We start from the raw sequence: 25691 nt of genomic DNA, 5'->3' as shown, positions 1-25691 counted from the left end.
CAAAATTACAATTGGAAAGAGTGCTTTGGGCCAACTTCTTTCGATTAAGGCACCATAATCCAAGGTAGGGCAGTATGGTCATATGCATATATGACATTTTCTTTCTGTCACCAACTGAGTCTGGTGTCAGAAAATGGCTATTTGGCCCATTCTGAATTTAGATATATTATAGTGGGGGAAAGGAGGCCATAATAACAACTTTTAAAAAAGATTTTAAGCCCTGGGGGGCTCAGTCAGTTAAGTGGCCAACTCTTGATTTTGACTCAGGTTGTATTCTCAGGGTCTTAAGATCAAGCCCTGTGTTGGGCTCTGTGCTCAGCAGGGAGTCTGCTTGAGATTCTCTCTCCCTATCCCTCTGCACTCCCCACCCTGCTTGTGTGCTATTAAAAAAAAATTATTTATTTTATTTATTTATTTAGAACCTGAGTGTGGGGGAGGAGCAGAGGGAGAGGGAGAGAGACCTCAGGCACACTCCATGCTGAGCCTGGAGCTTGACGTGGGGCTTGTTCCCATGACCCTGAGATCACGACCTGAGCTGAAATCAAGAGTAGGACGCTCAACTGACTGAGCCACCCAGGTGCCCCGATGACAATTTTTAATTAAAGACTTTGCCTCATCCATCTGTTGTCAGAGAAAGCATTGCTTCTGAGGAAGTCCTGTAAAAGTAAAGGTAGATGAGAAAGGTTGAAGGTGACAACTCCTTCTTTCCTCCAGCTAACGGCAAGGCTCCATGCCTTGTCTAACTACATTAGGACACTGTTATTCAAATGCATAAAACATAGTAAGACACCCAGATCTTGGATTCTGAACACCATTCTTCGGTTAAAAACCAGGAAGGGCCCCTTGGAGATGTGGTTGGTTCCAAAGATGGGTCAGGGAGACCTGAACGTGGAACATGAAGTCTGGCACATCTTGTGGTTCCAGAAAGTAAGGAAATACTAAAAAAACAAACACAAAAAACTGATGAGGATTTGTTTAAAGAATAAAGGAGTCATCCTGAAGGAGCTCTCCTAATAGCCAAAGGTGGAACAGCTTGAGCAACAACAGAAACTGGTGCGGCGCCTGGGTGGCTCAGTTGTTCAGTGTCTGCCTTCGGCTCAGGTCATGATCCCAGGGTCCTGGGATCGAGCCCCACCATCGGGCTCCCTGCTCAGCCGGGGAGCCTGCTTCTCCCTCTCCCTCTGCCCCTCCCCCTGCTGTGCTCTCTCTGTCAAATAAATAAAATAAAATAATATTTATTTAAAAAAAAGAAAATCACCACTTGCAAAACATCACAGTAATAACTGTAGACGAGACCCACTAAAACTAGAGGGTGAGTATGCAGCAACAATTTGCATAGTCTCAAAGCATCTCCCCCAAAGTACCTATTAAGTAAAAAGGGAACTTTAAAAGTGACAGAAACCATCTTAAGCAAGTAATCAAGGTCAACATAACCAATAAGACACACTGACATTAGGAATCCTGTGATAGCGTGGAGGACGCAGCTTCATTGTTGTCATATTCTTCCAGAAAATATGACCTCAGTTCAATCACAAGGAAACACCAAATAAACCCTAATTGAGGGACATCAAACAAAACAACTGATTAACACTCTTTCAAAGTGATACGGGCATGAGAGACAAGGAAAGACTAAGGAACTGTTACAGTAGCAGACTTACAAGTAACTGTTTTCTGGGTAATATTCTGGAACAGAAAAAGGACATTAATGGGAAAGCTGGTGAACTATGGTTATGGAAGATGCTAACATAAGGAGAAGCTGGTTGAGGTATATATGGAAACTAACATTTCTGCAATTTTTCTGTAAACCTACGATCAGTTCAAAATAAAAAGTTAAAAGAATAAATAAAACTATGAAGTATACCTTCTTTGTACTTTTTTTCCATTACCAGGGCTAACGTGTGGCCTATAACCATATTTTAATTGCAGGATAAAGTACTAATGAAATGTTTTGGAATAAAAACCTATGATCTAATGACTTTTCTTGATAAGCTTGTGGTTGAGAAATAAGACATTTAATACATTTGCCGGGGACTCAACTTCCACATTTTTGCTTTTTGGCAAGACAGGGAAAAACTCTGTACAAGTTAGACTCTACTTTGCCATTGATTCTGTTATGACTGAACTGTGTGACTAGAAAAGAATAGAATTCCTACTTCCTGCACTTCTCCGGGGACACCTTGTAAGAGAATAGTAAAAATAATTAGAATTTGCTTAAATGTCCTTACCCTCAAAAGGAGTAAGAGCTCGTATTAAAACAGCAAAGAGATAATAGATGCTTAAGCTTGTGAGCACAAATGATGAGTTTTATTTAATTGCAAGTGTTGCAACCTATGTACACGTTTCTCTTCCAGGTTTTTTAACGGCTAAAAAAACCCTTACGGAGATGACCAACGTTGTAAAATATGTCCTAAATATTTATTAAATCTACCTGTCAATTGATATGTTCTGTATGGAGCCTCTGAAATGATGTTTTGAGAGTTTATTTACAATCACTGAAAGCAGATGGTCCTATAAAACATACAAGGAATTACAGGCTCCTCAAACTTACAATATTTATTACGTATATTTCAACAGTTAAATAGAAGCCCATTTTTTCAAAAGCAATTTTCTACTACTTTCTCATAAAAATATAAAAAAAGACAACATTCATAGTTTTAAAAACCCATTATTTAGCCCAAATCAAGATTTTTCTACAAATGATACCTCTTTCCAAAAAGCTTAAAAGACATCACAGAATGATGTCATGCGAAACTAAAGAATTTCACTACAGCAGAGAATTTTACTTTTAAGAAACATTGTGCAGTATTTCTCTTTAATCTTTCATGCTACATTTCAACTGTGTATATGCTATGTAAACACGCCAGATTAATCCAAGTCATTTATATTTACGCAGTAGAGTGTCATATATGACCAGCTGCCATATAAACCATCATACCACAATTGCAAAAATGATAAAAGGCAATCTTTATGAAAGCTTAGAAAAGCTTAATAAAAGGCAACCAACATCACCCTAATTTTCTGTTAAAATTACCTCTCTTCCTTTCTTTTCCTCTCCTACCTTTTATAGTGTAATAACACACAAAGATATTTATATCACTTTTACCTTAAGTTAGGCTTTTAAATGACTCTTTTCTGATACATAGCATTTATCAAAAGGCACCAAGATTAGACTCCTAAGTAGTTTCAGAATTTTCGTTCCTTTTTAGGTTCCTCCAGATTGATTTTCCTCAGAAAAGAGTAACTTTACAGGACACCTGGGTGCCTTATTCTGTTAAGCATTGGACTCTTGATCTCAGCTCAGGTCTTGATCTCAGGGTTGTGAGTTCAAGCCCCACAGTGGGCTCCACGCCGGGTGTGGAGCCTACTTGAAAAAAAAAAAAAAAAAAGAGTAACTCTAAGAACCAGAAGAAAATGAATGATACAACACAATAACTTGACATTTGTACCATCCAAAAGGTATAAAGATATTAATAGGTTCCTTGAGCTTTTCATTTAGGACAAGAAGTCAGAATAACTTTCTGAACATAAGCATAAAAATAGGGCACAGTTATTAAGAGGAACGCTCCTAATTTTGTAGTAACAATGTATTAAATCTTATATAATAACACACAGCCAAAAGCATTAGAAATTCACTGCCAGATATTCTGATGCATTATCCTGAAAACATGTCTGATACATAGCACTAACAAATAACAAAGTATGGCATTTATTTCACAGGGAGAAAAGATAAGTTTCATCCCAAAAACAGATTTACTGGATTCAGCTTTAAGTTTTAGAGATATATATTAAGATAAAAAAGAAAAACAAGATTTACCCTTAAAATAAAAAAAGTCTTTTATATATACACACACACACACACATATATATATTTTTTATATAATCCATTATTAATACTCTTTATGCTCTTCTGATGTAAAACACTTAGAAATTTTGAACTCCAGAAATTTTGACCGATTAATCTATTTGGCCTTAACATACTCTAAATTCCCTTTCGAGAATCACATTAATGTTTGCAGTCCAGCAGTCCAATAGCGATGGGGCAATTCTATTTCTTTTTCTTCTTCTTTGGTGGCTCGTCCTCAGAGCTGCTCTCCGTGCTGGTGCTGCTGCTGCTGGAAGAACTGGAATCGGAGTCTGAATCAGAGGACGAGGAGGAGCTTGTGGAGGAGGATGAAGATGATGAACTGGAGGAGCTTTCGTCGGTGTCACTGTCCTCGGAGGAGGATGAGGTAGACGTGTCTTCGCTGTCGGATGAGGAATCACTGGCTGAACTGTCACTGCTGTTGCTACTGGAACTGGTTACACTCTTAGACCTATTAGACAACGAGTAGTTAGTTATATGCACGGGAAGCTGACGTTGAACAGAATGGTTAAAAGCAACTGCATGGGTGAACTATGCACACGGTGAAGCTTTGCTTGCGGGGGACTGCGTAACTGGAGAAATCCCGCGGCAACCACAACGCCTGCTACTTTAGCAATTTAACTCTCTTGGATGGAGTTAAGCATTCCTACTCTATTATGCTCCAGAATGAATAATGTTAGAATACAGTTGCAGTGTAACAACTGGGTTTACTTAAACCTCAGGTAGCATGGTAAATGTTTCATAATCTTTACTTTGAACCAGATAGAGCTGGTCAACAATTTTTTTTTTACCAGTCTAATAATATTTCCTATTCTAATATAATAAGAGAGATTTTTAAGAGAAATTATTTACTATTTCCAGGTATAAAGCCTCTGGAAAGTCGGAGAAAAAGGAGAAATGAAGGTAGTATGTTCCACTCAGGTAAAGAGAGGAACATATCAGGAAATAAGGATGATACTTAATCATGAATTACAAACAAGAGACTTCAGATCCAAACTTTATCACTATTATTTTAAATCACTCTTCCTATCCCTCCCACTAGTATTATTTATTATCCATATAAAACTCTAAAGCCACACATACCTTTTTTTCTTGGTCTTCCTTTCTGTATTAGTTTCTCCAATGCTGATAAACATGAGGGGGAAAAAAGTTCCTGTTAATAGAGTGATTATACACAGCTCAGACCAACCCTTTAGTCAGCCCCCAGAGTGTCTTACATTGGAGAAACACTTTGTCTTTCGTGACATGTACAGAGCCCAGTATTTCTTGTTATAACCTGCCCCTCCCTCCCCCTCTCCCCCACTCCCTCTCTAAAAAAACCTTCTGAATTGAGTCACCATTACCAATATTACTATACAATTGATTAAAACAATATACAGGGGCACCTGGGTGGCTTAGTCGGTTAAGCGTCTGCCTTCGGCTCAGGTCATGATCCCAGGGTCCTGGGATGGAGCCCCACATCGGGCTCGCTGCTCTGCGGGAAGCCTGCTTCTCCCTCTGCCACTCCCCCTGCTTGTGTGCTCTCACCCTCTCCCCACCCTCTCTAACAAATAAATAAAATCTTTAAAGTAAAACAATATAGAAATACAGTACAAATTTTAATAATTATTACACATCAAAGTAAATTTATTGGAAATGCATCTCTTAATGACACTGATTGTTCTTCTAGTTTATGTATCCCTGGATCTTACTGCTAGGTTGTGACAAGGTTCAGCATTAATTCAATTCCTGTATTTAATTTTTATAGATTTAACCTAAGAAGCCTTCCTAACCTAAATAGGTAGATCGGAACAGAGTTTTGTTGTAGCAATGTCACTGTTTGAATACCTCCAATGATGTGGTCCACAAGTCACAAAGGTGTATCATTAAAATATACTTTTATTTATTTTATTTTTAATTATTATTATTATTATTTTGGGGGGCAGAGGAGGGGCAGAGGGAGAGGAAGAGAGAGAATCTTAAGCAGGCTCTACACTCAGTATGGAGCCCAATGCAGGGTTCAATATCATGACTCTGAAATCATGACCTGAGCTGAAATCAAGAGCCAGATGCTTAGCTGACTGAGCCACCCATTTGCCCCTAAAAAATACATTTAAATTGGTAGCCCAATTAGGTCCTTCTTCAATTTTGCTGGGAAAAAAAAAGTCCAAAAGAATTTGCTTCCAATAATTAGAGCTATCCACTTTCTTAGTACAAACACCAGTATTTTGAAAAATGTCTAGGCTTCTACACATGAGGAAAGGGGAAGTAGAAAAGGAGAATGAGCAGGCAAGTTCTCATACAAATTTATTTTTTGAAAAATTATATATATCAACATTGATGACTTAGAAATTGATTATCTATCTATTCCTGCATTACCTTTGAAGAGCCGTCACGTCCACTAATTGGGAGACCACTGTCTTGCAAGTTCCCGTGTTTCAGACACTATTATACAGCTAACGTCCTGATGAAGATGCTGCTTCTGATCTGTAGCACTGAGTACACCCGGCACCTTCCTCTTGCAGCTTCTCAAACATGCTTACTTACCTAATTCACAGCAATTTTAAAAGCTTTATTCAAGGGATGCCTGGGTGGCTCAGGCAGTTAAGCATCTGCCTTTGGCTCAGGTCATGATCCCAGGGTCCTGGGATCAAGTCCCACATCGGGCTCCTTGCTCAGCAGGGAGCCTGCTTCTTCCTCCCCCTGCTTGTGTGTTCTCTCTCTCTCTCCCTTGGACAAAAAATTAAATCTTAAAAAAAAAAGGCTTTATTCAAAAGACACAAAAGAGTAAATAACAAATTTCCAGTTACTCTCCGACCCAGTTCTCCTAGAAAGGAGCCACTATTATGGATCATTTCTGTTTCCAAAAAAATTCCATTATTCCTTTTCTTCTTTTTTATTTTTTAATTTTTTCTAAAGATTTTATTTATTTATTTGACAGAGACAGACACGGTGAGAGAGGGAACACAAGTGGGGGGAGTAGGAGAGGGAGAAGCAGGCTTCCCGCAGAGCAGGGAGCCCGATGTGGGGCTCGATCCCAGGACCCTGGGATCATGATCTGAGCTGAAGGCAGACGCTTAACGACTGAGCCACCCAGGCACCCCCTTTTCTTCTTTTTTAACATAAATGATAGCATATTATATATACTGTTCTGTACCTTGTTTATAGTCTAAGTATCTTGGATACTTATCTCGGATATCTTTCCATATCAGCTCTGAGAAAATAAAGGGAACTGCATCTAAAATGGACTTGGGAAACCCTGAAGGGGGAGCTTCCACACACTGCCACTCATCATCAATTGCAGACCCCTACACAGAGACCAGTACCTTGTTCCTCAATAGGAAGAAGCTTACCTGACTATCCCAGCAGGAGGAAGGAAAATTTTCTTCTTGCCTCACAACAGCAACTGCCCCAGTCGTCCAATGAGCAGCTTGAACCCTCACTCTCCTCCAGTGGACTTTTCTTTAACACAGCCCTTCCCAATTTCCTCTTTCCCTCGATAAAAGCAAGCTCCTGTCCTTTGTTCTCTGGACTTGCCTACGGTTTGCCATAGTTTGCTTGTCCTGGATTGCAATTCCTCTGCTATTCCCCAATAAACTCATTTTGCTGGTAAAATAACTGGCCATTTTATCTTTACGACTGACAGCTCGTATCATCTACCTCGTAGTATTCTGCTGCCATTTCACTGGCAGCTGAGTCAACAAAGCAAAGTGATTAAGAGCATGGACTGGCTGGTTCAACACTTAATCTTTCCACTTACTGGCTGGGTGACACTGACAAGTAACTCAACTTCTCCAGGCTCCAGTTTCTTCACATGTAAAATGGGGCGAATAATACCTACCTTAATGGTACAGAGGTGATGGTTAAATAAGCTAATACTTGTAAAGAGCTTAATACAGTGCCTGGCACATGGGAAGCACTCATTAAACATTAGCTATTATTATAATCAGAATCCGGATAACCACCATGATACCTTTAGTTGCTTAATAAAGTCTATCAATAAAAAATACTCCTTTGGATACCATAGGTCAACATACCTTTGTTGTAATAATAATAATCTGTTTTCTTTCTCTTTTAAAGCTTTCTTTAGTTCTGCTGTTCTTGAAGGCCTATGTAGGTATTTCCTTTTTCCTGTGCATTCATAAGTCCAATGTCCAAATTCCAAGCATTTCTGACATCTTACATGTTGTTTATTTGCTTCACTACAGAGCAAAAAGAAAAAAAAAAAGAATACAGGCCTCAAAATTTTGACTTGACATTTTCTACCCTGAAAAGCATAAACAATATGAACATTTTTAAGTCAAAAATAAACATAATTTTACACTTTAAAATGTTTACTATATTAGATTTAGTCACAAGGCAATATAGTAAGTAGTCAAGAGCATGGACCTTGGGAGTTAGACCGAACTGAGTTCAAATCTTCATTCCTTAATTCCATTCCAGTAACAGCAGACTAGGTAACTAAGACCAACTCCTCAGCTCAGAAATAGAAAAAATAGTCAAAACGTTTTTAAGAATCTGCTTGAGGCATCAGAGAACTAACAATGGAGTGAAGAACAACTAAGCCAAGATATGGAAGAAAATGGAAATCCAGAGTAGTCAGCTCTGTATTTAAGTCAATTCTTGCCCTGGGAGTGTTTGCCCAACTCAACAGGGTAACCCTCACTTACAACAAGTTAGGGAGACAAAGTATGTATCCAGAGTGAGGTCTCTGAAGAGTTATACCCTAAGAATAAACCAACTGTGTATGGAATACAGCCCAGCTTTTAGCCATCTAGGAGACTAAGAAAAATCTCAATCCCTCCATCCCTGAAATTGGATTCAGATGCAGTAAGTAAAGACAAACAGATGAAAGAATTGGAAAGGAAAAAACAAAATGGTCATTCCTCACTGATGACTTATTATGTACATGGAAAATCCAAAATAATCTACAGACAAAAATATTTTGAAATAATTAGAATTTGTAAGTTCAGCAAGATTTTAGATTGGGGAGGGCAAACTCTGTAAATCAGATAGTAAAAGTTTCAGGCTTTGCTGATCAGGAGGCAAAATTGAGGATATTATGTAGGTACTGACATGACAAGAGAGAAAACACAATTCCACAGATATTTTATTAACAAAAATATTTCACATAAAAGAGATTTAAAGGATGAAATTCTTTTGTAGAAGATAACATTCCACTCATTTGAGGTTAAAGTTCATGTTTCCTATCATCAAATTGATCATATATATACACATGTAATTAACATCCTTAACTGGCAAGCCCACAAGAACAATCAGCAAGTAGGATTCAGTAGGATTCAGTAGATGACTGTTTGCTGAGCTCTGTATTAGATATAAGGTAAACACATAAAAATCAATAGAATTTCTATATAATGAAAACATTTATTTATTTTTATTTTATTTTTTTTAAAGATTTTATTTATTTATTCATGAGAGAGAGAGAGAGGCAGAGGCAGAGGGAGAAGCAGGGTCCCCGCGGAGCAGGGAGCCCGATGCGGGACTCGATCCCAGGACCCTGGGATCATGACCTGAGCCGAAGGCAGACGCTTAACCGACTGAGCCACCCAGGCATCCCTATATAATGAAACCATTTAAAGTCAAATTTTAAAAGGTGATATTTATAATTTCCTGAAAAATATCAAACACCTAGAAAAACATCAAAGAAAATACATACTAGACTTCTATGCACAATATAAACTACTCAGAGAAATTAAACATCTAAGTATGTAGCCACATTGAAAAATAAACCATGTTCACAGACTGGAAAACCAATAATGTAAAAATGTCCATTCTCCACAAACTATCTATAGATTCAAAGCAATGCCAATCAAAATCCAAACAAGTTTTTGTTTGTTCTGTTAACAAACTTATTCTAAAATGTATATGGAAATTCAAAAGGCCAAGAATAGCCAAAATGCCCTTGTAAAGGAATGAGTGGGAAAGCCCTGGATTAAGACACTGACTTATGGTAAAGCTATAACAATTAAGAATGTGAAATTGGAGCAAAGATACACACACCAATGAACAGAAAAGAATGTCCAGAAATAGACTAATGTATATATGAACACTTGATTTATGACAACTATGGCACGAGAGAGCAGTGGGGGAAAGGACATATTATTAATGGTGCAGGGACAACTGATTATGCATATGGAAAAAATGAGACTTAAACTCTACTCTTGAGGCACCTGGGTGGCTTGGTTGAGTGTCCGGCTCTTGGTTTCTGCTCAGGTCATGATCTCAGGGTCGAACCCTGCACTGGGTTCCGCACTCAGTGGAGAGTCGGCTTGAGGATTCTCTCTCCTTCTGCCCCTCCCCCTGCTCGTATTGTCTCTCTCTCAAGTAAATAAATAAATCTTAATTAAAAAAAGAAAACCTCTACTCTCCACCATATGCAAACATCGATTACAGACTGCTCAAGTAATAAATGTTTTAGAAGGTGGTATAAAAAAAGTGACATGATGGGGTGCCTGGCTGAACTCAGTCGGAAGAGCATGATCTTGAGGTTCTGAGTTTCAGCCCCATGTTGGGTGTAGACATCACTTAAAAATAAATAAACTTAAAAAAAAAAAGTGACAGGGGCCTCTGGCTGGTTCAGTGGGTGGAGCATGTGACTCTTGATCTCAGAGTTGTGGGTTTGAGCCCGACACTGGGTGTACTGATTGCTTAAAAATAAAATCTTAAAAAAAAAAAAAGTGACATATTTGACTTAAGAATTCTTAAAAAACAAAATACTAATAATCATAAAGAAAAAGACTGATAAGTTAAACTATGCTAAAATTAAGAATTTCTTTTTATCAAGGCACCTGGGTAGTTCAGTTGGTTAAGTATCTGGCTCTTGATTTCAGCTCAGGCCATGATCTTAGGGTTTTGAGATTAAGCCCCGTGTCAGGCTCTGCACTTGGCATGGAGCCTGCTTAGGATTCTCTCTCTCTCTCTCTCAGAAAGAAAGAAAGAAAGAAAGAAAGAAAGAAAGAAAGAAAGAATTGCTATTCATCAAAATACACTATGAAGAGAGTAAGAAGGGAAGCCAAGAGGTTGGAGAAGATATTACAAATCAATAAGAAAATGATGGATCATAAAAAAATAAGACAAAATGGAAAATGGAAAGACTGGACAAAAATGGGCCTGGGAAACACAAGTTAACACTAAATATATAAAAAGTTGTTTTTTACTAATCAAAGAAAAGCATATTAAAACCCCTGAAGAGGGGCATTTGGGTGGCTCAGTCAGCTAAGCATCCAACTCTTGGTTTTGGCTCAGATCGTGATCTCAGAGTCATGAGATCAAGCCCTGAGTCAGTCTGTGAGCTCACTGCGTAGTTTGCTTGAGAATCTCTCTCCCTCTCCCTCTGCCCCTCCCACTCTTGCATGAGTGCTCTCTCTCTCTCTCAAATAAATAAATTTAAAACAAAACAAAACAAAATAAAAAACTCTGAAGGTACTACCTATCACATACCAGAAAGACTGAAATTAAAAACTGGCAATAGCAAATGTTAGCAAGAATACAAAGCAAGAGAACACACATCCATTGTGGGGATGAACTCAAACTGGTACAACCATTTTGAAAAAAATTTACTATAGTTGAAGAGATGCACACTCTATGATTCAGCAATTCCACTTGTAGGTATTTATACAATAGAAATCAATGCAGTGCCATCTGGGTGGCTTAATTGGTTAAGTGTTTGACTCTTGATTTCAGCTCAGGTCATGATCTCAGGGGTGTGAGATGGAGCCTCCTGGGTGAGCTCTGAACTGGGCGAACTGGGTGTGGAGCCTAAGATTAGCTCTCTCCCTCTCCCTCTTCCCCTCCCCAACCGCCCCCCCATCATGTGTGCATTCTCAAAAAAAATAAAAATAAAAAACAGAATCAATGCACAGCTATACCAGATAACATGTGTAAGAATATTGTTCTCCTTTATGTAGTTCTTAAAATTTTTGAAATAATCGTAACCTTATAGAAAATTTGTAAGTACAGTTCAAAGAACTACTTTTCCTGAACCGTTTATAAGTTGCCAACCTGATGACTCATCAACTCACAATATTTTGTTGTATATTTTCTATAAATTAGGATATTTTCGGGGCGCCTGGGTGGCTCAGTTGTTAAGTGTCTGCCTTCAGCTCAGGTCACGATCCCTGGGTCCTGGGATCGAGCCCTGCATCGGGCTCCCTGCTCGGCGGGAGGCCTGCTTCTCCCTCTCCCACTCCCCCTGCTTGTGTTCCCTCTCTCGCTGTGTCTCTGTCAAATAAATAAAATCTTAAAAAAAAAAAAATTAGGATATTTTCCTACATAACAATGTAACCATCAAAATCAAGAAATTAATACAGATATATTCCTACTATTTAATCTTCAGACCCCATTTATTTCATCAAATGTCCCAGTAATGTTCTTTATAGCAAAATCTAGTTCAGCATTCTGTTGCATTTGTCATGTTTCTTTAGTTTCCTTTTGTCTAATGAGTTCCTTAGTCGTGTGTTGTTTTTTATGACCTTGGCAATTTTGAAGGTTACAGGCCAGTTATTTTGTAGAACGTACTTCAATTTGAGGTGCTTTCAAGCTCACTCAGGGGGCTCTCAGTAGGAAGCTTCAGTTCCCTTTCTCTTGACCTCTCCACAGGGCTGCTCACAACATGGCTTTCCCCAGAGGGAGTGACCAAGACAACTTAAGAAAGAAATCACAGTCTTTTATAACCTAATCTTGGAAATGACATACCACCCCTTTTGCCGTATTCTATTGCTCACGCAGACCAACGCTAGTATAATGTGGGAGGAGACTACACAAGAGTGTGAATTCCAGGAGGCAAGGATAATTGGGGGTCATCTTGGAGGTCAGCTACCATATCTGATATCTCTACATGATTAGATACAGGCCATGTATCTTTGGCAGGAATGTAATAGAAATGTGCTGTCCTTCGCACTGTATTCCTACCAGGTGATACGAGACTGCAATCCGTCTTATTACTGCTGATATGCACTTTGATCCCTTGATTAAGGAGGGTCTACCAGAGTTTGCATTGTAAAGTTACTTTTTGTCCTTTTGTAATTGTGGTGGTTTTAAATTAATGTTCATATTAATTCTCTGATACTCTTCTCTTCAAGAGGTGGAGCCCTAATTCCCTTCACCTTGAGTGTGGCTTAGACTTAGTGTCTTGCTTCTTCTAACAGAATAAAGCAGAGTAATGGAGTGTGACTTCGAAGATTAAGTCATGGAGCTGCCATGTCATGCAGACACTTAAGCAGCCTCTAGGGAGGCCCATGTGGTGAGAAACTGAGGCCTCCTGCCAACAGTCCTCTGAAAGAGCCATCCTGGAGAAAGATCTTCCAGTCCTCGTGAAGCCTTCAGATGACTGCAGCCCCTGGCAACATCCTGGCCAGGACAAGTAAGGGAGAACATGAGTTAGAACCCTTAGCTAAGTCACTCCTGAATTCCTGACCCACAGAAACTGAGATAATGTTGATTGTTAGAAGCCACTAAGTTCTGGGGTGATTTGTTAAACAACTCTAAGTGAAAACTAATATAACAATTAATAACTATTTTGTGGGTTGGTATTTGATATTATATAAATATCCTGCCCATTAAATTTTTAGTTCATTTATTCATCTATCAGTACGAACTCATATTTTTCTATTTTAGTCAGTGAATTTTATTCAGTGAGCTATAATCCATTACCATGATTTATTTTGTTACTCAATTGTCTTAGATGTGGTCAGTGGAAAGGAATCCTTTTAAGCTGGATTCTGTGTTCCTCTGACCTGGCTCCATTTTGGGGGCACTTCCTTGCTTTCTGGTACAACAAAAAATTTGAGGCTCATCTACTTTCCCTGTCCCGGCCAGAAATCAGACTGATGGAGCCCTGATGATATTTAGAGTCACATTTCTCTTTCCACTTAGGCTCTGACACCTCATATCAAATTACACGCCACCTCCCCTATGTAGATGTTCTCTCCATTAGGGTGACAACTTATGCTAAATTGCTCCTGTGTGGACACCTTCCTCACCTTGCTTGGGATCTCACACCCTACAACTAGGCCTTCCCTCCAATGGATGCCCTCCACAGCCTGCTGACACTGCAGATCACTTCACACACCTATGTGGATGCCTTCTTACCCCACTTCAGCCCCAATACTCCAATGCCAAGTCAACCCTCTGCTTGAAAGCCTACCCTGTTCTACACTACTTAATGGCTTTAGGCGTGACTTATTCAAGAAGGGAAGAGGAAAAACTATAAGGATATTTGTAACAGCATGACCTGTAATATCCTCAAAACCAGAAATAGGGTATAATGGATAATTTGTGGTACAGAATACAGTGAAATACTTCATAGTATTAAAAATGAACAAACTTGGGGTGCCTGGGTGGCTCAGGTGGTTAAGCGTCTGCCTTCGGCTCAGGTCATGATCCTGGGGTCCTGGGATCAAGCCCCGTGTCGGGCTCCCTGCTCAGTGGAGAGCCTGCTTCTCCCTCTCCCTCTGCCTGCCGCTCTGCTCTCTATCTCTCTGTCAAATAAATAAATAAAATCTTTAAAAAAAAAATAAAAATGAACAAACTTTACAGTTTAACTTACAGAGATCTTACATCTAAGAAGTCAGATTATTCAAAAGAATCCAAATTGTCTGATTCTGTATAAAGTTCAAAGACAGGCAAAATTAAACTGCAGCGCATAGTAAGATGGTAAAAGCACAAAGAGAAGCAAGGGAACAATTACCATTAAATGTTGGGTCACTGGTTACCTTTGGGAAGGAGGGAGGAAGTCATGATTGGGAAGGGCCTTAAGGGCTTCTGGTATATTGGCCATTTTATTACTTGACCTGGGTGGAAGTCACATGGAATGTTCCCTTTATAAGAATTTGTTAAGTGGCATAGTTATGTTGTTTGAACTTTTTTGTACGTGTGATATATTTCACAACAAAGGTTTTAAGAAATCTTCTCTTTCACTACATAGCAATAAGGCTCTTTAGCAAAATTATTTTGGAATCTTAGTTTCTCTTCTAAAAGATGTAGTAAATACCTACTTTACTAGGTTATTGTGAGAATTAGATGAGACCATAACCACAGCTTATACTTACTGTATGCCAGGAATTTAGCTAAATATTAGTTATGCATAATCACATCCAATCCCCATAACAACCCAGTGAGTTTGAAAGCACTATCCCCATTCTACAGACTGGGATGTGTATATATTATTGTCAATCTACATACTAGGCTAATCAATAGTCTGGAATAATGATACATGGCACTTTAAATTTTCTCATAACATGGTTGCACGATGAGATGCTGGGTTCTTAATTCTGATCTATAGCAGTCATCTTTTTTATCCCTGGTGAACACATAATTGGTATTCAGTAAATGTCTGTAAAATGAATGACTGCTGAAATAGGCAAGTAAGTAAGAGAACATACATTGCTTATAGTGGGATTTTCATTAGTTAATTCCTGCATTGGGGGACAGGTTCTGTAATCTTTTTTTTTTTTTAAAGATTTTATTTATTTGAGAGAGAGTGAGATAGAGAGAGAGCATGAGAGGGGGGAGGGTCAGAGGGAGAAGCAGACTCCCTGCTGAGCAGGGAGCCCGATGCGGGACTTGATCCCGGGACTCCAGGATCATGACCTGAGCCGAAGGCAGTTGCTTAACCAACTGAGCCACCTAGGCGCCCCCAGGTTCTGTAATCTTGACAATAATTTAGTTTTAGCATCTGTCCAAAATTTAAACTAATCCTAATTTGAAGAATGAATGTTACAAATAAAGAACTAAGACTATGTCGGTAGATATAGTATTAAAAGATAATAAAGAAGACTCAGTTTTTTGCTTAATAATAGTTCTTAAATTTCAGCAAGCAACTGCCAGAGCCATGATTATAATTTCAGACCTTATCTGAATATGTAATGTCACAGCAAATTTTTTTTTTTAAGATTTTATTTTGACAGGGAGACAGCGAGAGAGGGAACACAAGCAGGGGGAGTGGGAGAGGGAGAAGCAGGCTTCCCGCAGAGCAGGGAGCCCAATGCGGGGCTCGATCCCAGGACCCTGGGATCATGACCTGATTGGAAGGCAGACACTTAACAACTCAGCCACCCAGGCGCCCCTGTCATAGCAAATTTTTATTTATTTTTTATTTATTTATTTGAGAGAGAGAGAGAGAGCACAAGCAGGGGGAGCAGCAGAACAGGAGGAAAAGCAGACTCCCTGCTGAGCAGGGAGCCCGATGTGGGACTCGATCCCAGAACCCCTGGATCACGACCCAAGCTGAAGGCAGACACCCAACTGACTGAGCCACCCAGGCGCCCCCCATAGCAAATTTTTAAGGGCATCAATAATAAAACACTCTATGGCCTTAATATTAGCTTTTGAGGCAAAAAGAACCATTTAACATATACACAATTGTACAATGCACCCCAGAAATAATAAATTCAGAAAAAAGATAACTTGTAAAAGTGTAAAATCATGACTCTCATACAAATACATATAAAACAAACACATGTCGGGGTGCCTGGTGGCTCAGTTGTTAAGCGTCTGCCTTCAGCTCAGGTCACAATTCCAGGGTCCTGGGATCAAGCCCCGCATCGGGCTCCCTGCTCGGCAGGAAGCCTGCTTCTCCCTCTCCCCCTGCTTGTGTTCCCTCTCTCGCTGTGTCTCTCTCTGTCAAATAAATAAATAAAATCTTTAAAAAACAAACACATGTCAAAGGTTTTCTCTAATCATTAATTAATAAAGGAACCAGTAAGATGGTGTAACGGGTTCAAAAGACAATTCAAAAAACACACATACATATGCAATCAGGAATGCTGAAATGAATTTACAGGTAGTTAAAAACTAGTTAATAGCCACATTGCAAGAATCAACTGTACCTCGTTTTTATGGGTAAGAATCTTTTCTACCAGTTTCCTATACCTTACAGAGTTATAAAATAGCTCAAAGACAATGATGCATAGGCCCTCATAGAGTTACATAGCCAGGAAGAGTGGATTAGATAAGATACCTAGTAATATTTATTTTGAAATCCATTTCAAAGCCTTTCACAATATTTCCTAACAATGAAACTATGACTGGTAGTGTGGGAAGCCTCTCAGAATCAAGGAAATGAAATCTTCTCCAACTCATAGGTTGTTTTTCCAATATTAAGAAACTTAATTTTTTTAAAATCAATTTTATTTTTTTTAGAGAGAGAGAGCGAGCATGAGAGCAAGTGGGGGAGGGGCAGAAGGAGAGAATCTTCAAGCAGACTCCCCACTTAGTGTGGAGCCCAAAGCGGGGATTGATCCCACAACACCATGAAATCATGACCTGAGCTGAAAGCAAGAGTTGGAGGCTCAACTGGCTGAGCCACCCAGGTGGCCCAATATTAAGAAACTTACAACTTAAGATCCCATCTATTAAAAATATTATCCACCAGCTCTGTGGAGTTTTCTGTTGCTATAAATAGAATATTCACAAATATCTAAAGCCCATCTATGATTGACATGTTCTTTTTTTTTAAAATTTATTTATTTGACAGAGAGAGACACAGCAAGAGAGGGAACACAAGCAGGGGGGAGTGGGAGAGGGAGAAGCAGGCCTCCCACCGAGCAGGGAGCCCGATGTGGGGCTCAGGCAGACGCTAACGACTAAGCCACCCAGGCGCCCTTGATTGACATGTTCTAACCATTAATTAATCACCCCTAAAAACAGTGATCTTCCACAGAGAGTGCTGAATGAGGCCGACTTATAATTTCAAAATAAACAAGATTAGCATTTCTTTCTAACCATGTGGATACCCTATTCACAATATTCCATTTCTATATCCTAAGCTGAGGTCTAAAGAAGTGTTCTAATGGTACAGGCTTTTTATGTGACATGACCTTTGTACCTAAGGTAGTAGGACATGCCTGCTATATTGATGACCTATTGTTGGCGGAGGTATAGAATGGGCACTTTGTATATGTTTTTTTTTTTTTTTAAGATTTATTTATTTATTTGACAGAGAGAGACACAGTGAAAGAGGGAACACAAGCAGGGGGAGTGGGAGAGGGAGAAGCAGGCTTCCTGCTGAGCAGGGAGCCCGATGGGGGGCTCGATCCCAGGACCCTGGGATCATGACCTGAGCCAAAGGCAGATGCTTAATGACTGAGCCACCCAGGCGCCCCACTTTGCATATGTTCTTAACTGCTGGTAAGAATATAAGTTGCACCAACTTTCTGAAGGGCCATTTGGTAACTACAAGAAAAATCTTAAAAATGTACATACCAAAAAGAAAACAAACAAGACAGTATAAATGATGATTATCTACATGGAAAATCCCTAGGAATCTACAACAGAGCTACTAGAACTAATAAATTAGTAAAGTCAAAGGATACAAGATCAATATACAAAAGTCAATTGTATTTCTACAAACTAGCAACTAACAGTTAAAACAATTGAAATAAAAAATGCTACTACAATACTTAGATATAAATCTGATGAAAGTTGTTCAACACCTCTACACTGAATTATATAAAACATCGGTGAGATAAGTTAAAAACCTTAAAAAAATGAGTACATTTTTAAACACACATTCATAGGTCAGAAAACTCAAGACTGTTCAAGTATCCACTCTTCAAAAGCTGATTTATACATTCAATGCAATCTCAATTGAAATCTCAGCAGTTTCTTTTGTGGAAATTGATAACCTGATTCTAAAATGCACACAAAAACACAAATAATCTAAAATAGTTGCAACAACTGTGAAAAAGAACAACATTAGAGGACTAACATTACCTGATTTCAAGACTTATTATAAAGCTACAGTTATCATGACAGTATGGAGTTTACATAAACAAACAGATCAATGAAAAGAATAGAATCCACACACATACATGGGCAGCTGTTTTGTGACAAAGGTGCAAAAGAAATTCAGTAGAGAAAAATGTCTTTTCAACTACTGGTACTGGAACAATTAGATTGCGATGTGCAAAAAGACAAACTTTGAAAAAGCTTGCCAGTTTCCAATAAGATTTCTGAAAAAGTTACTATATGGTCAAGCAATCCACTTTTAGGTTATGTACCTAAGAAAAAGGGTAAACTCAGGGCGCCTGTGTGGCTCAGTCTGTTAAGCATCTGCCTTTGGCTCAAGTCATGATCCTGGGGTCCTGGGATTGAGTCCCACACTGGGGTCCCTGCTCAGTGGGGAGCCTGTTTCTCCCTCTCCCTCGGCCCCTTCCCTCTGCTCGTGCTCTTGCTCGCGCTCTCTCTCTCTTGCAAAAATAAATTAATTAAAAAGAAAAGAAAAAGGAAAACCGAAGTGTACACAAAAGACTACAGAGGGCCCTTGGGTGGCTCAGCCTGACTCTTTTTTTTTTTTTTTTTTAAAGATTTTATTTATTTATTTGACAGAGACAGCGAGAGAGAGAACACAAGCAGGGGGAATGGGAGAGGGAGAAGCAGGCATCCCGCCTAGCAGAGAGCCCGATGCGGGGCTCGATCCCAGGAACCTGGGATCATGACCTGAGGCAAAGGCAGATGCTTAATGACTAAGCCACCCAGGCGCCCCTGAGCCTGACTCTTGATTTCGGCTCAGGTCATGACCTCAGGGTTGTGAGATTAAGCCTGTGTAAGGCTCAAGGTGGGCATGGAGTCTGCTTAAGATTCTTTTTCCCACTCCCTCTGCCCTCCCCCCACGCTCCGGCATGAGCTCTCTCTCTCAAGACAAACAAACAAAAAACCCAAAACTATATGTAAACATTTATAGCACTTTTATTAAAAATAATCCCAAACTTGGGGCGCCTGGGTGGCTCAGTCATTAAGCATCTGCCTTCGGCTCAGGTCATGATCCCAGCGTCCTGGGATCAGGCCCCACATCCGGCTTTCTGCTCCGCAGGAAGCCTGCTTCTCCCTCTCCCACTCCCCCTCTGCACCACCCCCACCCCTGCTCGTGCACACATGCTCTGTCTCTCTCTCTCTCAAAAATAAATATGTGCAATGAATTTTGCTAAATGTAAATTAAACATCAGTAAACCTGGTTTTAAAAAAAGTCTATACAGTTAACCCAGAATAATGGATATATGCAAAAATTTAGTTGTATATTTATTATAGGAAGTACAATATGGTTTATAAGAGTAAACCTGATGGAAGCTACACTTACAGTGAGCACAGCATAATGTATAAACTTGTGGAATCACTATGTTGTACAACTGAAACTAATATAACATTGTGTGTCAACTATACTCAAAAAAAAAAAAAAGAAAAAAAAGGTAAACTTAACTATCCAACCGCAAAGGAAATGTTATTTCCACTAACGTTATTTTCTAATAACAAAAAGTTATTGTGCTATTGTTTATCCATAAGGAACACTATGAGGCCATTTAAAATATTAAAAATGGCCTGAAAGGTTATACATTAATATGTAAAAATGATTATCTTTGGGATAGGATTATAATATATTTTTTGTTATCTGTATTCTCTAACTTGCCTACAATGAGCACAGACTGCGTGTGAAGTCATAAAACAAGTTGTAAAAGGTATTTTTCAAAGGAACATATAACTAAGGAATATACGAGAGTGCTAAAGGCCTGTAAAATTACTATCTAAGCCTAATATAAATAAATACCCTACCAAAATAAGCTGAGGCTTGTGAAAAGTATCAAGAACAACAAAAATTGTTTTGTGTTTTAGTTACATTTAAAGTACAAAGAACCAAAAAAGGGAGAGGCTCATTATTTGGGGTACTAGGCGAATACATCACCAATGTTAAGTTATAGGCTGAGAGTACAAGCAGGATTATTTTTATTTTGCTTCAATCTTCACTCAAACACAATGATATGCAGAATGAGAAGAGCAGAACTGAACCTCAAGATAGTGAGGGGTGTGTAACAGAGTGCTTTTATCCACTCTGAATGTGTTTAAGTCACAATGGCCCAAGTGACTGCTCCCCAACATACCAGAGATTTTCCAGGTGAGGTGACTATACTGCTGCTGGTAATCTGAGAGACCCTGGCAAACAGGAGTGGTGCTGAAAGACTAGAAGTAGGCAAATGCAGTTTTGATTTTCAAAGTGGGGAGAAAGGTAGATTCCACAAACTAGACCAGTGAACTTGACATTCATTCTAGGCAAAATTCTGGCTGGATTTACTAAATCCATTCAGAAATAAAAGCCCTGATCACTAAGTATCAAATCATTACACATTAATACTCTTAATGGCTTTTGGGAATTTGTATTTCAATAAGGCATCTTGGAAAGTCTCTTACAATATCCTTGTGAACAAAACAGAACAATTAGGTAGATCAGTTGAACATCATGGACAAAAGACTACTGTTTTTTTGGTTTGTTTTTTAAGATTTTATTTATTTATTTGACAGACAGAGAGAGAGACAGCACAAGCAGGGAGAGCTGCAGGCAGAGAGAGAGAGAGAAGCAGGCCTCCTGCTGAGCAGGGAGCCCAACTCGGGGCTTGATCCTAGGACCCTGGGATCATGACCTGAGTCAAAGGCAGTTGCTTAACTAACTGAGCCACCCAGGTGCCCCACAAAAGACTACTGTTTAATGGGTTGAAGTAAATGTATAGAGAGGTATCCAGTGATGGCCTGAGGGCTTGGTCCTCAGTTTGGATTTGTTCACCATTTTATAAATGACTTGGAGGACACAGATGTGCCTATTTATCTAACCTGCAGCTGACCCAAAGCTAAGAGGGAGGGCTAATACAAAGGATAACCAAATCAGGACCCAAAAATGTCTTGACAAGCTAGAACTCAGTGTCAAATCTAACAAAATGAAATTTAACAAGGGTAAACGTAAGTCTGACTCTTTAAGTCCAGAAAATCAATACCAGTACCAAGACAGGGGAAGTCTGACTTGATGGTAATTCAAGTGGATAACACCTAGGGTTTTTAATTGACTGAAATCACAGTTTAGGTCCAAAGCTAGGAAGTTAGAAGGGATTAGGGCTTAGCTTCATAAATATTATTTTCCTTTCAGTTCAATGTAAACTTTTGATAGATTTGAAAAATGTAACAGGCTACTTCAGAAGGTAAGTATGTCCTTCCTGGAGGTCCTCAAGCCAAAGTTAGATAATTCCCCTGGATGGTGAAGAATCCAATGGAAGGTTTAGCAGAAGAAATGACCCACACAGTGCCAAGATTCTACAATCTACTTACATATAAGTAGATGTAATTACAATTAACAAATGGAAAATAAGTTCATTTCAATTGATACAAAGTTAACTCCCTGAAAGATCGGCTAAATAGGAAGTTCAAATTTAGGCTCTCTCTCTTTTTTCTCTTTTATTTCCTCTCTTTCCTCTATTAGTCCAAAGACTCTAAAAAGAATGCCAACAGTACTTTCTCACTTCTCATAACTAACTTAAAAATAGTTTAAAACTTATTAGGGAAGAAATACATAGTTTTTATAAATAAAACTAAAACTTAGTGATGAACATAAAATGAAAATAGTTCCTCTTCTGCTTCCCCCGCCCCAAAATATTCCCCAAACTCTACCAGACTCCCCTAACCTCTAAAAGTCTCCTTCTCCAACTCCCTGAGGACTTACTCTGACCTGCTCCGTTTCCAACCTGGGCCGGTTCACCCCTCCTTAGGCAACCTGGTGGTCCCCCGCTCCCGGGAGGTCACCATATTGATGCCGAACTTAGTGCAGACACTGGATCGGCATAACACCCTACAGCCCAGAACTCCTGGGCTCAAGCGATCCTCCTGCCTCAGTCTCCCGAGTAGCTGGGACTCCAGGCGCGCGCCACCGCGCCCCGCGGGACTTACTCTGTATACCATGACCACTTTTATTATACACCATTTGTTTTCTTTCTTTTCTTTTTTTTCTAAAGATTTTATTTATTTAATTGACAGAGACAGAGCGAGAGAGGGAACACAAGCAGGGGGAGTGGGAGAAGGAGAAGCAGACTTCCTGCCGAGCAGGGAGCCCGATGCGGGGCTCAATCCCAGGATCCTGTGATCACGACCTGAGCCGAAGGCAGACGCTTAACGACTGAGCCACCCAGGCGTTTTCTTGCCAACAAGACCAGAAGCTCCTAAAGGCAAGATTTCTTTTACTTCTGTGTAGCTCATGTACCAAATATAGGCATTCCATAGAAAAACGTTTGGGGCTGCCCGGGTGGCTCAATCATTAAGCGTCTGCCTTCGGCTCCGGTCATGATCCCAGGGTCCTGGGATCGAGCCCGGCCATCAGGCTCCCTGCTCTGCGGGAAGCCTGCTTCTCCCTCTCCAACTCCCCCTGCTTGTGTATCCTCTCTTGCTGTATCTCTCTCTGTCAAATAAATAAATAAAATCTTAAAAAAAAAAACAAAACCCACAACATTTGTTGAACTTTCTGATACTTCTGAGATGAGAAATAGCAATATTCTTTAGATTGCTGAAAGTCTTTCACTTCATATTTAAGTGGACATTGCTTGGTTTTGCCATCCTAGCATTTATTATCTATCTAACCTACCTACCTAGCTCATCATCGGTTTATAGAGATCCATCTAATTGTGCTAGTAAAAGAACGCAATCTGCCAATCAGAGCATCACAGTACCATAGACATGATTCAATCTACACAAATGAGATGCCATCAAGTTGAGGGTGAGAGGATATAAAGGACCAAAAAATAGTACAAACATCTTGGGACCAATGGAATGAACCTAACCTATCCAAGTGTGGAACTAACACCCAAAAGAGCAAACCTGAGAGTTAGAGACTCTGGTGACATAATTTAGCACACCTATTATGTATTATATTCACTCCATTCTTGACTTCAGAATTGTCTGACTTTCAAGCCTCTCCTCCACCAGGCATACTACCCTGGCTCCCTAGGTCTTTATCCTGACGCCCAAGGAACTCTTTTCATCAGGTGTGAGAGGTAGAATCCGATGGAAAGAAGAGAAGGAAAGACAACAAAAAAGAATAAAAAACAGAAATGTAAAAAGAAACATACATATATATATGCAAGCAGACTATGAGTGATATATTATGGACTCACAAATGGGAACAGCATGAAATGCTAAAAGAATGGGAAAATGGAGGTTTTCGGGTGTGCAGGTTGGTAGAAAAAAACGCTTTACAGGAAAGGGGCATGTAGGATGCTATCTGCATCCATGGCAAACCTCTTGTGCCACTCTCTCTTGGTCACTAGCCACAATAGCCAACTTTCAGTTCTTAAAAACTAAAGTTCTTGGGAAGCCTAGGTGGCTCAGTCAGTTGTGCAGAGGACTCCCGATTTCGGCTGAGGTCATGATCTCAGGGTTGGGGATCAAGCCCCATACTGTGCTCCAAACTGGCTGTGTAGCCTGTTTAAGATTCTCTCTCCCCTCCCCCTCTTAAAAAAAAACCAAAAAAACTAAAGTTCTTTCCTGTCTGAAAGCAATTATGTCACTGTCTGATGCTCTTTCCCCAAATCCTCTCACCACTGGCTCTTTTCTCACACTTTCAACCTCTGTTCAAATGCCACCACTTCAGAGATGTCTTTCCAGTCCAACCAATCTAACCTGGGCCTTTCTTTCCATCACCTCTTATTTCCTTCAAAGCTCTTAACACCAACTCTATTTACTTAAAATGTTTAGTTTATCGACTCTTTACCAATGGAATGTAAGTTTCCTGAAAGCAGGAATTCTTGTCTTGAACACCTCTTTTTCTTTATACCCAAATTCTGGCAGAGAGCGACAGATAATGAATAAATTATTATTTATGGAAGAGAATGAATGGCAGAGAGAAAATAACTTGGGAGGAAAATCGGCGTTGTAGTCAGGCTGTTCCTAGAGAAGGCGATAGGAAGGGGGCAGGAAAAGCCAGCTGGGCTGGAGACTGCATAGGGAGCTGAAGGTTTACGTCGGTGAGAGTGGAAGGTGTCGGATCAGGGCTTCAGGCTTCCCCTGGCCACCCGAAGGGTGGGCGGCTGGGTGGGCAAAGGGGCATACGCCACTTAGTGCCCAACTCCTGGGCGTCCCCTGTGCGGAAAGCAAACGCTAGGCTCTCTTCAGACCCCCCCACACCCACCCCACAACCTAGGTCCCGCCCCGTAGACCTTACGCAGTCGTCTTCCACGCAATCACTAGCCCGTGGACACCAAACTTATCACCCGGGCGGAGCCCCTGTGCAGCAGCAACAAGTGAGAAACGACCACCCTCCGCCCGTCCACACAGAAGATCCGACACCTGCCCCGCATCCCGGCCGGGGCTCACCCGCCGGCTGACGTGCTTCTCCCCGCCCCCAGCCCTCCCCGCGGCCCTACTCGGGCCCTCACTTACGCTTGTCTCCGAGCTATGAGCCGATGCATGGGAGTCGCCATCTTAGCGCGGCTGAGGACTGCCGCGCTGGGTTTTGGGAAACTCCTCGGAAGGGGCGGGGACTTCGAACCCCGCGTCCTCCTGCGTGGGCGGAGCCAGTCCGGCCTGGGGGGCTTCTGGGGTAAATTTTGGGGTAAGCCCTGGGTGGGTAGGTGGCAGGTCTTGTTCCCTGTGTAGTTCTGCAGTTGGAGAAAGAGGAATGAGGCCGGTTGTCTCACATGAACAGGCTTTTGAAGGATGAGTACAGGTATACTGCGTGAAGAGGCATGGAGAAACATTTTCAAATGAGGGAAATATATATACATATATACATAACTATGAATAAAACTGTGCAGTGTTCAGGAAGTAGTCTGGAAAGCAAAATAGAAAGGAATGAATTGAGCAAGATTGGGACCATAAATTGAAAGACTGACTTTAGTAAACCATATAGTGCAAATATATGTTAATTATGTCTATATTTATGTATTTTCATAGGGATGGTTAAGGACCAAATGACACTATGTAACTAAAGCTACTTTGTCTACTGGAAAAAGTTTATACAAACATTAATTATTTTAGGATATTTTAGCATTTAGTGGCAGATCATGGAAATTTTATTCCCTTAAATCCA

At 40.1% G+C, this 25691-nt stretch overlaps 1 protein-coding gene across 1 annotated transcript; it reads right to left on the bottom strand.

Moving 5' to 3' along the window:
* Positions 1-3345: 3345 nt before the first annotated feature.
* ZCCHC10 (zinc finger CCHC-type containing 10) lies at positions 3346-25112 on the bottom strand. Its single transcript, XM_032425450.1, has 4 exons — positions 25043-25112; positions 7879-8043; positions 4946-4987; positions 3346-4313 (listed from the first exon to the last, which is right to left on the bottom strand). The coding sequence occupies exons 1-4, from the start codon at positions 25081-25083 to the stop codon at positions 4046-4048; spliced, it is 516 nt and encodes a 171-aa protein (XP_032281341.1). The 5' UTR covers positions 25084-25112; the 3' UTR covers positions 3346-4045.
* Positions 25113-25691: the final 579 nt, after the last annotated feature.

This window comes from Phoca vitulina, unplaced genomic scaffold, assembly GCF_004348235.1.
Source record: "Phoca vitulina isolate PV1807 unplaced genomic scaffold, GSC_HSeal_1.0 scaffold32, whole genome shotgun sequence".
In the NCBI taxonomy this organism is placed as follows: domain Eukaryota; kingdom Metazoa; phylum Chordata; class Mammalia; order Carnivora; family Phocidae; genus Phoca; species Phoca vitulina.
Note: the sequence above shows the minus strand (reverse complement) of the source record. Positions and strands in the feature narration are given on the sequence as shown.

Excerpts from the sequence above, each read along its gene's own strand:
- ZCCHC10 (XM_032425450.1), bottom strand. The coding sequence starts at position 25,083 with ATGGCGACTCCCATGCATCGGCTCATAGCTCGGAGACAAGC. Across the intron at positions 8,044-25,042 it reads CTCATAGCTCGGAGACAAGC|TGAAGCAAATAAACAACATG; the intron begins GTAAGTGAGGGC and ends TTTGCTCTGTAG. Across the intron at positions 4,314-4,945 it reads AGGAAGACCAAGAAAAAAAG|GTCTAAGAGTGTAACCAGTT; the intron begins GTATGTGTGGCT and ends GTTGTCTAATAG.